Source organism: Poromitra crassiceps (genome assembly GCF_964638095.1).
Source record: "Poromitra crassiceps genome assembly, chromosome: 13".
Taxonomy (NCBI): Eukaryota; Metazoa; Chordata; class Actinopteri; order Beryciformes; family Melamphaidae; genus Poromitra; species Poromitra crassiceps.
The window spans coordinates 4,246,213-4,263,103 of NC_139644.1; the positions used below are offsets into that span (position 1 = coordinate 4,246,213).

At 43.3% G+C, this 16,891-nt stretch overlaps 1 protein-coding gene across 1 annotated transcript; it reads right to left on the bottom strand.

Annotated features, from left to right (window-relative positions):
• Positions 1 to 1,516: 1,516 nt before the first annotated feature.
• LOC310788633 (serine/threonine-protein phosphatase 4 catalytic subunit B) lies at positions 1,517 to 16,510 on the bottom strand. The gene is made up of 9 exons (XM_083650159.1): positions 16,393 to 16,510; positions 15,378 to 15,667; positions 14,086 to 14,137; positions 13,922 to 13,972; positions 9,815 to 9,916; positions 7,671 to 7,844; positions 6,005 to 6,131; positions 2,465 to 2,654; positions 1,517 to 2,365 (listed from the first exon to the last, which is right to left on the bottom strand). The coding sequence occupies exons 2-9, from the start codon at positions 15,485 to 15,487 to the stop codon at positions 2,236 to 2,238; spliced, it is 936 nt and encodes a 311-aa protein (XP_083506285.1). The 5' UTR covers positions 15,488 to 15,667; positions 16,393 to 16,510; the 3' UTR covers positions 1,517 to 2,235.
• Positions 16,511 to 16,891: the final 381 nt, after the last annotated feature.

Here is a 16,891-nt window from a genome sequence, read left to right on the forward strand (position 1 = left end):
GATTTTGTGTGTGTACGCGCGCGCGCGCGTGCGTGCGTGCGTGCGTGTGTGCGTGCGTAGGCGCGCGTAAGTGCGTGTGTGAGAGAATAAATTAAGAAATAAGTAATTTCTCGTTGGCGGCTTCAGTAAGCTTTTCATTTATACATGTCTCCATTCTATATAGTTACTTGCAGGTGAAGTTGACTATGTTGTTGAACAACATGAATTAGGGTGACTTCAGGGTGAATGGGACATTTTTTGAATTTCCGCCTTGTGGAAGCTCTTGCCATGAATTAAAAAAAATCCCATCCCAACACATGATACATTTCTGTAACACGCAAGATGTTACCTAACCATCTGAGGTGGAATGAAGGTTACATCATATTCCAAGGTGTGGCATAGCCCTTTGTGTGAACCATGGTGTGAACTCACCCAAAAAAGCCCTTTTTTCTGTAACATTTGGGTGACTAGTCTTCAGGTTGTATGGGAGATTATGGGACACTAACTATAGAGGCTATATTTGCATGCCTGATGAGTGAGAATAAAAACTGTTTTTTGCTGAGCCCTACCTCTGAAACTACACAATCAAAATCTCATGCCCTCATTGGTGTGACATCACATAGGTGGGCGGAGCAAGCTTCAAACAGGAGGTTGACCCTGCAGGGCATGAGGTGAGAAAATGACATAAGCTTTAGCTAGTTTTCATCATAAGGTCATAAAGTTCTCATAGTTAATATATTGCAAAACTTTTGATGGAAACATGAATATGATGTACTTTTGCAACAAATCATTTTTTTATTTTTGGAATTCGGTTGCTTTTATTTGGTCAGTACAGTATGTTTTGGTTGTTTGCTAATGAACAAAATGATCAACCTTGCAATAGAGGACCATTGTTTATTCTCTAGATCAGTGTTTTCCAAACTATGGGTCGGGACCCAATTTGGTGGGTCGCCAAATGGGTCGTCATGGCAACTCATTACCATAGCTTTTGTTTTTCGTGAGTTTGGGTCCCAAGTTGAAAAGGTTTGGGAACCCCTGCTCTAGATTAGTGGTTACCAACAAATAGGCAGGCAAAAGAATGCCCAGTTCAATTGGTTAATATAAAACAAACTAAAACTCTCACTGCCACAATATTCAAAAACAGAATTCCAAAATATTTTTCAGACCATAAAACCATCATCGGTCAGTATATAAATGGGAGTTGGGGCTGTTTCGCTGTCCCAGTGTGATGTTATAAATCCCACTGTGACATCAGTGATGTCATAAATCATCATGCCTAAACCTTCAACCCCTAACCCCAACTCTCAATTTAATCATCCTAACCCCAACCATCAACTTAATCATCCTAACCCTCAACTTAATCACACATCTATATATATATATATATATATATATAGTGATATCTGAAGATGGACCAAAATAAATTAGATTTCGTCAACAACTTGTTTCTTGCATCCCAATCAATGTCAACTTGCAGACAGTTGCATTTGTACTAATTGAGATAGGCACCATGAAAGCACACCTGAGGAAACAGGAGCATTGATACAAAAAACTTTATTCTCACAATATCAAAATTTGTAGATGAAAGGGATTAAGAGGGAAAACAAGTGTTGAATAGTGACTCCGTCGTTTCATTTCTGCTATTTCTCAGCGATGATGCTGAGCAGCAGCGCTGACTATGTTCAATAGTGTCACACAGAAGACAGTCAAACAGAAACATACAATATTAGCTAAGTGAGGAGGGGGGAAAGCTCAATTTGCAGGTCATCCTGGTAGCAACAATTATACAAAAATCAAAAAGAAAGCAATGTAAAGAGAATGTACGCATTGAAGAAATTCCTTCAAATGAGAAAGGTTTGCATATCTCCAATGAATGGGAAAAAAAAGAACTCCTTCCAAGTACCCCTAAAAACTAAGTGACAATGTTCATGTAAAAATACTACAACGGTGGTGGTGATGGGGGAGGGAGGGGACCATATCTACAGCGTGAGAGGGAGGCACGAGACGTACATGGAAGGAGAAGAAGCAGAAATCTGATGGAGATGTGAACTACAGTCATGGACCCGGTTGGTTTTCACCTCGCCTCTAAAACCTTCTCACGGTGAGCCGTGTCAGGGGTTGTGGGGGTTATCGGCGTGAGAGTCGACGCGCCGCGGCCGTAAGAGAGACCTCACAGGAAGTAGTCTGCCACTGGCTTCTTGGAGGGGATGACATCACAGGAAGTAGTCTGTCACTGGCTTCTTGGAGGGGATGACATCACAGGAAGTAGTCTGCCACTGGCTTCTTGGAGGGGATGCCCCTCGTCTCCTGCGGCGCCGCTTCGAAGATGATGAACTCCCGCTGTAGATGCTCGTCCAGCTCCAAGATGGCCGCCACATTGCCGCATCTGGTTGAGACGAGAGAGAATTGGTTAGGGGTGTCCTACCTACAGTAGGTTCTCAGGCTTACATTCAAACAGGGACCATGTAGTTCCCCTCCCACCCACCTGTAGCAGTAGTTGGGTGCGGACCAGACGGTAAGCACCGTCTCGTTGAAGTGCCATTTGTAGCCCTCCATGACCAGCTGGTGGGCTCGGCAGATCATATGGATGTCATTGGCGGCGTTGAACTGGGCGACCACGTCGCTCCCAAACAGGTAGCCGGCCCCCCGCGGACTCACGCCCCACCCTGTGGTATCTGAGATCAGGGAGAGGAAGTGTCAGTCAAACATCTGGGGATGTGTTTTTAGTGTTGCCGGGTCTAAAATGAGAGGTTCTCAACCTTTTGTAACGTAAGGCCCACTTCTGATTGGTAAAAGCTTCTGAGGACCACCTTCCCAAATCCCAAATCAATGAGAAAACATAACATACGCCGTATGTACTCCGTATCACCCTCTGCCCTGAAACACTGTGCTGACCAGTAGGCACGGGCCGGTTTGAAAATTTTGAAACCGGTTCGATATTCCCCAAAAAACTATCAAACCGGTATATCGAATTTTACAAAATAAAAAATACAAATACTAATTTTAGTGTAGTCCATAAATGACTAATGCGACTGCAGTTGGTGGCGATAATGCACCTCTAAGCTGGTATGCCAACCAGCACTAACACTGAATAAAAATAAGCAGAACCATTGAACTGTAACAACACATTGTTTTTATTTCTCATAACTATTCAGCTTAACTTTTCTTCAAACATCAAAATAATAAACAAAATAAGACTTTTGCCTACTAGTGCAACTTGAGAAGAGGCTAATACGAAAAAGAATGCAATCAGAATGGATTGACACAATTTTTTTATTAAAAAAACAAACAAACAGGTTTTTTCGGTTTGCACGTGATCAAACCGGTTTGGGCTCGTACACCGAACCGAACCGGTAAAACCGGAAATTGACCCATGCCTACTGACCAGCTGGCCCCAGTGTTCACTGAGATTTTCAATACCTCACGGGAGACCTGCCACATAGCAACCTGCTTTAAAACAACCATGATCCCCCTCCCAAACAAAGGCAAGGCCTTCTGCACTTAAAGACTACAGAGCCGTCACCCTGACCTCTGTGGTCATGAAGTCCTTTGAGCGCCTTGTCCTGTCCTACCTCAAATCCATCACAGACCCACTCATGGACCCCCTGCAGTTTGCCTACAGAGCCAACAGGTCTGTAGACGATGCAATAAACATGGCCCTCCACCACATCCTCACACACCTGGACAATGCAGGAACCTACGCCAGGATCCTGTTTGTGGACTTTAGCTCGGCCTTTGACAGGATCCTCCCAGCCCTGCTACAGGAGAAACTCTCCCAGCTGGGCGTGCCCGACTTCCTGACTGACAGGAAGCAGCATGTGAGGCTGGGTAAGCACATCACTGACTATCGGTCCATCAGCACCGGCGCTGCCCAGGGCGGTGTCCTCTCTCCCTACTTCTTCGGTCTGTACACCAACAGCTGCACTTCCAGTCACCAGTCTGTCAAGCTCCTGAAGTTCGCAGACGATACCACCCTCATAGGGCTCATCACAGACAGAGATGAGTCGGAATACAGACAGGAAGTTGACCATCTGGTGACTTGGTGCAGTCAACAAACCTGGTGTTAAATGCTCAAAAGACAGTGGAGATGATTGTGGATTACAGGAGGAACAGAGCCCCACCTTCCTCCATCAACCTGGGTGACTCCCCAGTCAACACTGTGGAGTCCTTCCGCTTCCTAGGATCTAACATCAGCCATGACCTAAAATGGGAGCTGAACATCAGAGCTCTCACCAAGAAGGCACAGCAGAGGATGTACTTTGTGCGGAAGCTGAAGAAATTCAAAGTGCCAAAGGCCACGATGGTGCACTTCTACACCTCCATCGTTGAGTCCATCCTCACCTCCTCCATCACAGTCTGGTACGCTGCTGCCACTCTCAAAGACATCAACACACTTCAGCGCATCATCCGCTGTGCTGAGAAGGTGATCCGACGCAACCTGCCATCCCTCCAGGACCTGCATGCAGCTAGAACACTGAAGCGATCTTGTAAGATCATGGCCAACCCCTCCCACCCTGGCAACGAGCTCTTCAAAACACTCCCCCTCGACAAGAGACTGAGGTCCGTCAAGACCAGAACCTCTCGCCACAATAACAGCTTCTCCCAACTGCCGTCAGCCTCACAAACAAGGCCCATAAACCCCTCCCACCAAGGTTCCTACCAACACTCCCCACAAACACCACTACCTCCTCCTGAACCCACCCGAACTCATCTGATTCTGATAAGAAAAATAGAGAAAAATAAACTGGGCTGTATTTGTGTTATGCCACTGTCAACAGCTTGGTGATATTCAAACATAACTCATCAATTAAATTATGCATTTTGACTTTTTTTTAGTGTTTAGGCGAGAATAACATTTTCACTGGATGCAGAACAGTGTCTTTAGGACCCTGGAACTCTTAAACCCTCTGTAGCTGACATGAAGCACAGTGTCTTTAGGACCCTGGAACTCTTAAACCCTCTGTAGCTGACATGAAGCACAGTGTCTTTAGGACCCTGGAACTCTTAAACCCTCTGTAGCTGACATGAAGCACAGTGTCTTTAGGACCCTGGAACTCTTAAACCCTCTGTAGCTGACATGAAGCACAGTGTCTTTAGGACCCTGGAACTCTTAAACCCTCTGTAGCTGACATAGTGACATTATGTCAAGACAACACTGTAAAGGTGAGACTCTTGCGGTGCGCTAATGAGCCCAATTTTATTCAGATATCTTGATGTGTTTGAAAATAGTCATCACGCCCATTTACGATTGTCAAAGATTTACACCTGCTTGTCAGCAAGCGAGCAGAACATTCTTGGTAGCTCCGTGTTCGTCTGGATTTCTAGTTTCCGGCAATACCAGAATCTTCACGATAGCTTAAAATGGAGCGCTTCAGACCTCGTCAAACACAGACTCATGACCCACTAGAAGACGCTCGCGGCCCAACCCAGTGGTTGAGAAATAGCGGTAGAAATGTTTCAAAGGCTTTCCTCGTCAACACGAATAGAAATCTTGCTGAAATCACTGATCACTTTTTTGACAGAATGTTAAAATTGAATGATCCTGAATATCGGCACAAAAACTTGACGCATTCAAAGACGCCACCATGAGAAGATAAAATCCCACATAGCATTTACAGTATCAGCACTTACTGTGGTTTGGGTCAGTTGTCTCCTTAATATGCAGGCAGGCAAAAATGTTGTCATACTAGTTTGCCTAGGTCCATCCTCATCAAGTCAAAGAATTCTCATCATGTGACACATGCATATCATACTAATGAGGCTCATTGGCTATTGTCATTTAATTATAATGAGTGCACCACCCAGTGGGCGGTGCCTAAGCGCACTTCCCAAGTTTAAAATCGACCCGACAAACGGTTCTCCAGAGAAATAAAGTTACTGTTTTTTGTAATCTGATTACATGATCCTGTTACATGTAATCCGTTACTCCCCAAGCAAGCCTACGTGTGAACCAATACAGCACAGCATATGAAAGGGGGAAAAGGGCAAACTGATGGTGAGAGGATTTGAAGGGAAGCCTCTGTACCTTCAGGGTCTGACCACAGCAGGTCACACATGGGCCCATCGTGGGGCACTTCCTGTTTCCTGTCGATGGTCCGGATCTGGTCCAGTGTCTGGATGGAGGGGGACAGGCCTCCGTGCACGCAGAAGATCTGAGAAACACACAGACATGCATCGAGACGACTCCTGCACCTGCTATACTGCTGGATGTGGCATTCAATAGCTAGTCAATCAGCTATGATCAATTCAAAGACATTCCCAGGGCACTTCCATGAGCTAAAGTGGTTTGGTCATGTTTTTCAGTCTGGTTTCCCCTCCTGTTGGGCTGCAAACCATCTAATGCACTCGCTCTCAAACAGTTTTGGCTTCAGTACTCTCTTTCCCTGATTTATGAATCCAAGTGAAGTACCCTCTATACCAGACTACAACAATTGTCTTAGAAAAGTGCAAGAGAGAAAACTATAACATAGGATGTAGAGTCCGACGGATATGGATTTTTGTGATGGATAATGATAACCGATTTTAGAGGGGGAGAGATCACCGATAACCGATATGGCGGCCGATATGGTGATTTTTTTTTTTTTTGATGGAATTGCCTGTGTGGATTTTGCACCGATATGACTATGAAGGGGTAGCCTACCCAGAAGACTGCTTTTTTAAACAAATAACTTTATTAAAGAATTATTTAACATTATTAAACATGGTCAATGGAAGCTGTGCTGCAGTGTTGAGTTTTGTAAAGGCGGAACGAGAGCGAGTTACGCTGTAAATAGTCTCATCATGGAGCGAGCGAAGTGCACCTGAAGCACATGGCTAATTAATATGGACGTTAAGAAGGGACTTTCCCCACGGACTTCTGCCGACCAAGTGACAAAGTATACCTGGCTAAACTAGAGCTGTGCTCAAAGTGTTGAAAGTATTGTAAACAATGCCAGAGCCGCTCTGCTCGATCCAAGCACGTTTTCTGCATTATATATTCAGTCAAAATAAAAATAAATCATATGGGCAAACATTGAAGCTGATACAGATAAGACGTTTAACGCCAAATGAGGCACCATCGGTACAGATATATCTCTATGCCGATAAATCGGTCGGGCTCTAATAGGATGCAACGAATGAATGATAAGCCACCTTTTGAAGAATATAAAATTACAAAATAAGAAATGGAGTGAAAGAGTTGCATTTAGTGCCTCCTGAGCAGATTTATTTTAACGTTTCATTTATTTTCAGGATTTATTCTCACATTTTTCCATTTTCCGCTTTCTCTCAACTACTACCTTCTAGTTAGTATTTGCACGTACCCCACCAACCACTGATCTAATGCAATGAACGTGTGGAAACAAGCTGGAAAAGACATTCTGCTAAATTCCTGTAAGACGACCAGTTTCTAAAAGTCCCTGATACCTGCAGAAAATGTATCCAATGTCATGAAGCCACATGACGCTGTCACTTTAACCCATTGATACCTGATGCAGCATTTGTGTGTGTATCTCTTTAAGACCGCGTCACGTGGTTCGCGGTCTTAAAGGGATACACACACAAATGAGGGATATACACGCAAATGCTGCATCAGGTATCAATGGGTTAAACACTCTCCCTGAATGGAATACACCTTTCTAAAGTCCATGTTACATGAAGCCTGTATTACCAGTGCCTGCCACAGTGCCTGCCACAGTCAACGGGCCTCTCACCTTGCCGTCAATAATAGCGGAGAGGGAAAGGTAGTCGAAGATCTCGGTGCAGTATCTCCAGACGGTGACCGAGCCGTACTTGCGGAGGCACTCGTCATAGAAGCCGTAGACCTGTGTGATCTGCCGGGACTCGTGGTTCCCTCGTATCAGCGTGATCCTGTCTGGATAGCGCACCTGAGGACAAAGTGTCAACAAAACATCACATTCTGCAGGTTTCAGCAAGTTACATTTGAGACTTTTGAAGATCCTGTGGAAATCCTGATCAGAATGAGAGATTTTCTAAACCCCTGTATTCCAGGATCAGACTGATCATTAGTCTTGAACTATATCTCTATCTTGCCATCTGTTGGACAAGTGATGCTACATGTTAGGTGAATTAAACATGGATGATCTAGGATGCACACATACACATGTATGTATGTATATATACATATGTATATATGTATATATATATAATTCATACGCAAGTATACTACGTATAAGAATGAAAACACATTTTTGCACACACACACACACACACACACACACACGTATGTATGTATATATGTACAGTATATATATATTAGGGCTGTCAATCGATTAAAATATTTAATCGTGATTAATCGCATGATTGTCCATTAGGGGTGTGCCGATTAATCGTTTTTTAGATGCATCGCGATGAGTCACGTGACGATTAAAATCGATTCACAATGTTCGATTATCGATTTGCAAAAAATTGCAAAAAAAAATTTTTTTGCAAATGTTTTTTGCTTTATTTGCAAAAAATACGGTATTTCGCCCGGAAAGCAGTTCCTTAACTGTAAAACGCGACCAAAACCGAAGTACTGGAAACTGGAATCACTGAAGAAAGCATGCAGGGTGGCTGTAACATGTGATGCGTGGACTTCAGTCGCAACTGAAGATAATGGAGGTACATTTGTTTGTTTACTTTAATTAATGGATACTGACAAATATACCTTGCTTAAAAAAAATCCTGTTTGGTGAAAAAGATGCATCGAAAATCGTGATTAATCGTAATAATCGTTTAATAATCGAATCGTAGCACCCTTAGTCGTAATCGAATCGTGAGGTGCCTAAGGTGGCACACCCCTATTGTCCATAGTTAATTGTGATTAATCGCAAATTAATCGCAATTTTTTATCTGTTCTAAATCTACCTTAAACCGATAGTGTTCAAGTTTTTAATACTCTTATCAACATGGGAGTAGACGAATATGCTTGCTTTATGCTGATATGTTTATTATTATTGGAACAATGACAAATACTGTCCAGAGTATTCTTCAGAATAACCTCAAGGGTGTGCATGCTGAACCATACTGTATAGTGAAGTAGAAGCATATAGGCTACTGTAGTAAGCTGCATAATTAGCCTACTGGTTCATCTGAAGAAAAGAGCACAGGAGCAGCTGTGTGCCAGCTCTCTCTCCATCTCTCCCTGACTCTGGTCTGATCGCCCTGTCTGTCTGTCTCGCTCGCTTTCTCTGCCTCTCTCCCCCCCGCGCTCCGTCTCTCTGTCTCTCTCTCTCTCTCTCTCTCTCTGCAACGGTCTGATCGCGCTGATGCGCCCTCTCTCTCACCCAAAATGTGGGACATTTTCTCAATTTTAAGCTGAACTTGCCAACATTATACCCATTTTCTTCCTCCTTTTCTGCTCACGGGGGTTTCTTTCTGCTTGCTATCAACGTTACTGCTTCCTGATTTCCCAAACTATGGGTCGGACCAAGGCTCAAACTTCAAAGAAAGTGCATGCGTTAATTGCGCGTTAAAAAAAAAAGTGGCGTTAAAAGGAATTTGAGTTAACGCGCGATTAACGCGTTAACGCTGACAGCCCTAATATATATAATTCATACGCAAGTATACTACGTATAAGAATGAAAACATTTTTTACTGGAAGGTAAAATAATTTAAATTCAAAACCAACTCCTGTGTAAACTGTTTCCCATTCAATAATTGAAGGATTAGGATTTGTTTAAAAATATGGACAAACATTTCAGATCATTCAGACGGATAACCAAATCCCAATCTGAATTATCCCATTTCTCATTTAGCAAACTCCAATTTTAAGATTTATTCCATTGCAATTACTGAAATCCGATTAAAAAACTTTAGATAAACAACCCAGATCAAAAGAGAAATGACTGTGTACCTTAAGAGCTAGCAGCAGAAGGAAAGTCTCCACACTATAGAAACCTCTGTCCACAAAGTCGCCCATGAAGAGATAATTTGTCTCTGGAACATCTCCGCCAACCTGCCACATGGAAAGATTACAAACAAGCAGGTCTAATCAAACTGGAGAGCAGTGATACATAATGCACTTATTGAACTATACATTATCAGCATAAAATACAACACCAGCAATCACTGACAAAGCATGAGACCAGGCTAAGTGGAAGGAGGAGGGGTGCACTTTCCTGGGTGGATTAGTCACAGACACCGTTTTGTTTTTGCGCCACATTTTCCAAATTGGTATAAAATTAAGGTTGGGTACGGAAACCCCGGTACCACTATGGTACCAGTACCTTTCCAACAGGTACTACCGGTACCTTTCCAACAGGTACTACCAGTACCTTTCCAACAGGTACTACCGGTACCGAATTGCAAAGCAGATTTAGGTGCCATGCCCGAGCTGCTGAGCGAAATATCCGCCCTCTGATTCCCCGAAATCCCTCTTGAAATCCTCTTCCACTTTAAATTCAAAGATTCTAAAATCCACTTAAAAAAGGATGTTTTAGCACTCCATCAGAAAAATACTAAACAATACCCATCTCCATATAAACTGTGTCCAACTTGACAGGTCTGATCTGCTACATCTGCAACCTGGCACTGCGTGTTCAATAACTACACCAGTAAGATTGCTGTGAAAATTCAAATTAAAGCTGCATTCAACGATGTTTTTGTGTTAAATGGCTCTATATTCTGACAGCAATCACTGAAATAGAGTCTTTGGTCAGTAACTTGAAACCCCCAACGCCCCGCTGTCCTCCATCTCTCTCCTGTAGTCCTGCATGCAGGGCGGACGTATCTCCTGTCCTCTATCTCTCTCCTGTAGTCCTGCATGCAGGGCGGACGTATCTCCGCAACCGTAACTCGTAGAGACTCAAGGCCGTTGGATTCGGGGTGAAAAAATACATAGTCCTTTACAGGCATCACGATCTGACCTTCTGTTTCCCAGAAAAAGTAAACATTTCCCTGATTGGATAGTGGGAGTTCGACGCAAAGTTTTTATCCAATCAGAGAATTGTTTACATTTTCTGGGAAAGCGAAGATCATATATCGCGATGCATTTAAAGGACTTTATGTATTTTCTTCACCCCGAATCCAACGCCGCCATCCATGAGTCTCTACGAGTTACGGTTGCGGAGATACGTCCGCCCTGCATGTAGGGCTACAGGAGAGAGACAGAGGACAGCAGGGTGGGGGTGATTGCTGTCAGAATATAGAGCCATTTAACATTTATTTTAACACAAAAACATTGCTGAATGCTGCTTTAATACAGTATTGTAGCACTAGAGAACATTTATGACAAAAATGCAAACTAAGATGTGAGATCTGGGCCTGTGGTGCATTAAATACATGTATACTAGCAACAATACAGAGTAATAATACTGGGTGTTGAGTGAGCAGGGGGGACTTACTCTAAACAACAATACAGAGTACCGTAATAATATTGGGTGTTGAGTGAGCAGGGGGGACTTACTTTAAACAACAATACAGAGTAATAATATTGGGTGTTGAGTGAGCAGAGGGGACTTACTCTAAACAACAACACAGAGTAATAATACTGGGTGTTGAGTGAGCAGAGGGGACTTACTCTAAACAACAATACAGAGTAATAATACTGGGTGTTGAGTGAGCAGAGGGGACTTACTCTAAACAACAATACAGAGTAATAATACTGGATGTTGAGTGAGCAGAGGGGACTTACTCTAAACAACAATACAGAGTAATAATACTGGGTGTTGAGTGAGCAGAGGGGACTTACTCTAAACAACAATACAGAGTAATAATACTGGGTGTTGAGTGAGCAGAGGGGACTTACTCTAAACAATACAGAGTAATAATACTGGATGTTGAGTGAGCAGAGGGGACTTACTCTAAACAACAATACAGAGTAATAATACTGGGTGTTGAGTGAGCAGAGGGGACTTACTCTAAACAACAATACAGAGTAATAATACTGGATGTTGAGTGAGCAGAGGGGACTTACTCTAAACAACAATACAGAGTAATAATACTGGATGTTGAGTGAGCAGGGGGGACTTACTCTAAACAACAATACAGAGTAATAATACTGGGTGTTGAGTGAGCAGAGGGGACTTACTCTAAACAACAACACAGAGTAATAATACTGGGTGTTGAGTGAGCAGGGTGGACTTACTCTAAACAACAATACAGAGTAATAATACTGGGTGTTGAGTGAGCAGAGGGGACTTACTCTAAACAACAATACAGAGTAATAATACTGGGTGTTGAGTGAGCAGAGGGGACTTACTCTAAACAACAATACAGAGTAATAATACTGGATGTTGAGTGAGCAGAGGGGACTTACTCTAAACAACAATACAGAGTAATAATACTGGGTGTTGAGTGAGCAGAGGGGACTTACTCTAAACAACAATACAGAGTAATAATATTGGGTGTTGAGTGAGCAGGGTGGACTTACTCTAAACAACAATACAGAGTAATAATACTGGGTGTTGAGTGAGCAGAGGGGACTTACTCTAAACAACAATACAGAGTAATAATACTGGATGTTGAGTGAGCAGAGGGGACTTACTCTAAACAACAATACAGAGTAATAATACTGGATGTTGAGTGAGCAGGGGGGACTTACTCTAAACAACAATACAGAGTAATAATACTGGGTGTTGAGTGAGCAGAGGGGACTTACTCTAAACAACAACACAGAGTAATAATACTGGATGTTGAGTGAGCAGGGGGGACTTACTCTAAACAACAATACAGAGTAATAATACTGGGTGTTGAGTGAGCAGAGGGGACTTACTCTAAACAACAACACAGAGTAATAATACTGGGTGTTGAGTGAGCAGAGGGGACTTACTCTAAACAACAATACAGAGTAATAATACTGGATGTTGAGTGAGCAGAGGGGACTTACTCTAAACAACAATACAGAGTAATAATACTGGGTGTTGAGTGAGCAGAGGGGACTTACTCTAAACAACAATACAGAGTAATAATATTGGGTGTTGAGTGAGCAGAGGGGACTTACTCTAAACAACAATACAGAGTAATAACACTGGGTGTTGAGTGAGCAGAGGGGACTTACTCTAAACAACAATACAGAGTAATAATACTGGATGTTGAGTGAGCAGAGGGGACTTACTCTAAACAACAATACAGAGTAATAATACTGGGTGTTGAGTGAGCAGGGGGGACTTACTCTAAACAACAACACAGAGTAATAATACTGGGTGTTGAGTGAGCAGAGGGGACTTACTCTAAACAACAACACAGAGTAATAATACTGGATGTTGAGTGAGCAGGGGGGACTTACTCTAAACAACAATACAGAGTAATAATACTGGGTGTTGAGTGAGCAGAGGGGACTTACTCTAAACAACAACACAGAGTAATAATACTGGATGTTGAGTGAGCAGAGGGGACTTACTCTAAACAACACAGAGTAATAATACTGGATGTTGAGTGAGCAGGGGGGACTTACTCTAAACAACAATACAGAGTAATAATACTGGGTGTTGAGTGAGCAGAGGGGACTTACTCTAAACAACAACACAGAGTAATAATACTGGATGTTGAGTGAGCAGGGTGGACTTACTCTAAACAACAATACAGAGTAATAATACTGGATGTTGAGTGAGCAGGGTGGACTTACTCTAAACAACAATACAGAGTAATAATATTGGGTGTTGAGTGAGCAGAGGGGACTTACTCTAAACAACAATACAGAGTAATAATACTGGATGTTGAGTGAGCAGAGGGGACTTACTCTAAACAACAATACAGAGTAATAATATTGGGTGTTGAGTGAGCAGAGGGGACTTACTCTAAACAACAATACAGAGTAATAATATTGGGTGTTGAGTGAGCAGAGGGGACTTACTCTAAACAATACAGAGTAATAATACTGGATGTTGAGTGAGCAGAGGGGACTTACTCTAAACAACAATACAGAGTAATAATACTGGATGTTGAGTGAGCAGAGGGGACTTACTCTAAACAACAATACAGAGTAATAATACTGGATGTTGAGTGGGCCGCGGGTACTTACTCTAAACAACTCTTTCAAGTCATAGAACTGCCCATGTATATCACCACACACCTGTAATGAAGAAAGACGGGAGAAACATTAAATATGTCCCATTCATTCATTCATTCAAATTACAGACAAATTCTTCATCGGCAAGAATGTAGTGGTAAAAAAAGATGACTCACTGTGACAGGAGAGTCGACTCTCTGGACATTACTTTCTTCAACCAGAATCTCTCTGAAAATACAGACATACAAGTTCTACTTAACTGTGTTACGTGGAACCATTTAATGGCTCACAGCTGGACATAAAGCAAGCCTTATGAAGCACCCATGAATTCAGGGAGTTTCATGTGAAATGTTCAGTTGACCAAAATGCCTTTGATTAACAGGTGAAACCTTGGAACTCGTGTGGGCGTGTGGTCAAAAGTCCATAGCCCATGTCGGCTATAACGTATAACATTAAAATTAAATCCATACACAAACATTTAAACTGGTTATGAAATACTGGTGCCTCTATATGACCTACATGAGCAATGAGACCATCGGCCAGGAGAATGGATATCAATTTGTTGTTATTTACACGCATGCATGCCAAAACTAGCACGACTCAACCCGGGCTGTCAAAAAAGCGAGTGGAGCTGGGCGGGTGGCGCCACTACCAGCGGTGGAAATGGGCCAAAAGGAATGTCTGTCTGAACTTGTGCCTTCCCTTACGAAAAACAACTAATGTTACTATCTAAATAATCTATATCCCAACAATTCCTTAAGTCCCCTATGTGATTATAATAGCTTTGATGTTACGGCCGTCACAGCAATAAAAGGGGCAAACGCTGAAATGAAAGCAAAAAGCGACCCGATGCATGACTGCAACAGGAGGTCCAGGAGGAATTCTCCGTGCCTACAGATTATGAGTAAATAAGTTATCTTCTTCTTCTTCGTGTATCATCAGATGGCCAACTCCATGTCGTGCAGCCACGCCCTCGTCTCTGGTCCTAAGTCGAAGAGGCCGGCTTGTGAGGGTGGGCTGTATAGGGGGCAGCCGGTGATTATGTGCTCGGCAGTCTGTTCAGGCTCGCCACACTCGCATGCCGTACTGACCGATAGGCCCCACTTCTCCAGGGATGACTTGAAGCGGCCGACAGGCCCAGGTTATAAAATCAGGCTATTTATGCTCAAACAATCTGTGGCGAGTCGTGGTCTACACGTGAGGATATTCCTCAGGTAGACTACAGATGTTCACATCTCCATGGCAACGATAGAACATGACGGCTCTTTTCTTGCGGAAAGCCGGCTCGCCCGTCTAAAGCATCTCCTGTGTAAAAAGGCAACGCGCGCTCATTTGCAGGCCTTTCTAACGGCGTTATTGCCGGATCTTTGAGTAAAAGTGGCTTAAGTGTCTACATGTAAAGGTCAATAATCAGCTTTAGTAACAACTGTCTGCTTGTATGTGTCTCTGAACCCACGTCATCCATTACCTTGCTTTGGCACACAGCGCTTTGACTTCGTTTTCCTTGATGAGCTCACAGCGTCTGAGCTGCTCTATCTGCCGGTCCAGGTCACTGATGTCCCCCATTGTCACACACATAGGGAGAGCTGCTCACACGCTCCGCACACACTCCTCGTCACGCACACAGACAGGCTCTTTCCTCCAGAGAGACAGGCACAGCAGACAGACAGGCACAACAGACCCACTCCTGTGAAATGGGAAGGCCACTTCAGCTGTTGCACTTTAGGCACTCGCTAGGAGGACACTCAGACTCAGGAACTGTAGAGAGAAAGCAGTGAAGGAATTCAAGAGTCATTTGAATAGCCACAGTGAGTGATTAGATTACAAACGTGGGAATTTGAATTAGTGCAGTATGCAGCGCAGCGATCACAGCAATAGCAGAAGATGGAGCAAACAGAAAACAACCAAATTCGATTGCGAACTTAAGTTAAAAGCAATAAAAGGTAACTACTAAAACGAACTGCATAAGTTTATTTTTAGTTCGTATTCATAACAAAAATGTCACAGCTAACGTTACGAGAAGAACGTCAACCTTTCTATTCGAGTAAGCAGCGAGTTTTGTGAAGTTATGCATATTCATCAAGTAAGGTTAAGGTAACGTTAGGCCCTTGGGCGTAGCTAAAAAGCAAGCTAAACATTAGCCTTAGTTAGCACCTTAGCTAACAACGACGTTGGCGAGCGATTCACGGCTGTCAAGTTAGCAAACCTCCAGTTGGCAAATGACTGTTATGAAGCTGACGTCGGCTAGCTAACAGCTACACGGGCTTGATGTGTGTGAGATAAAGAAATATAGTTAGCGTGAAAGAGCCAACATTAGCTTCTGCTGTGTGAGCACCTGGCTAACCTGCTCAGGCTGTTAGCGCCGCTCTGCTAATTGCTAACAAGCAAGCTAGTAATGTTAAGTTATGCTAACAACGCTAGCAAGCCATATCAAAACCATGCACGTGACAGAGGAAAGCCGAGAAACAAACGGGAGTCAGTACCGTTCAGTGGGTGATGAACTGTGAGAAATAAACAGCAGTGTGTTTCACTCCGACCACCGGCCTCCTTCTTCCTCACCGGCTCTCCCCTTTTCTCTTCTGCTGAACGCGAACCGACGACTACCGTCCAAGCGGTTGCGCGAGAGAGCGACTTCACTACAACTTCCGGTGCAGGGCGCGCGCATTGCGCAGTCTTGTCAAACAGAGCAGGCTCCTCTTCTGTACGCGATATTTGTTTCGGATGATGGCGAAGGCATAACCCGCCCCTCTCTGCCTGATTGGCCTAGCGTTCAACCAACACATTCGCTTGGCTGGCTCTCTTTTAGGGTCAGACGGGTCAGACTCAGTGGTCCATGGGTCAGACAGCAGTTCATGAAAGACACCACTGTGTGTTCGTCGTACAAGAATGACATGTATTTGAATTTAAATATTAATCAGAGGAAACAAGGTGATGAAATGTAGAATGACAAGACAAAAATACACATTAATATGTCTGTGCAAC

What these genes read in the sequence shown, in the direction of transcription:
- LOC310788633 (XM_083650159.1), bottom strand. Translation starts at nt 15,487, where the DNA reads ATGTGTGTGACAATGGGGGACATCAGTGACCTGGACCGGCAGATAGAG. An exon ending in GAGTCGACTCTCCTGTCACA is followed by an intron (nt 13,973 to 14,085) that starts GTGAGTCATCTT and finishes TCTTCATTACAG; the next exon opens with GTGTGTGGTGATATACATGG. An exon ending in GCTGTGGTCAGACCCTGAAG is followed by an intron (nt 2,655 to 6,004) that starts GTACAGAGGCTT and finishes CCCTGATCTCAG; the next exon opens with ATACCACAGGGTGGGGCGTG.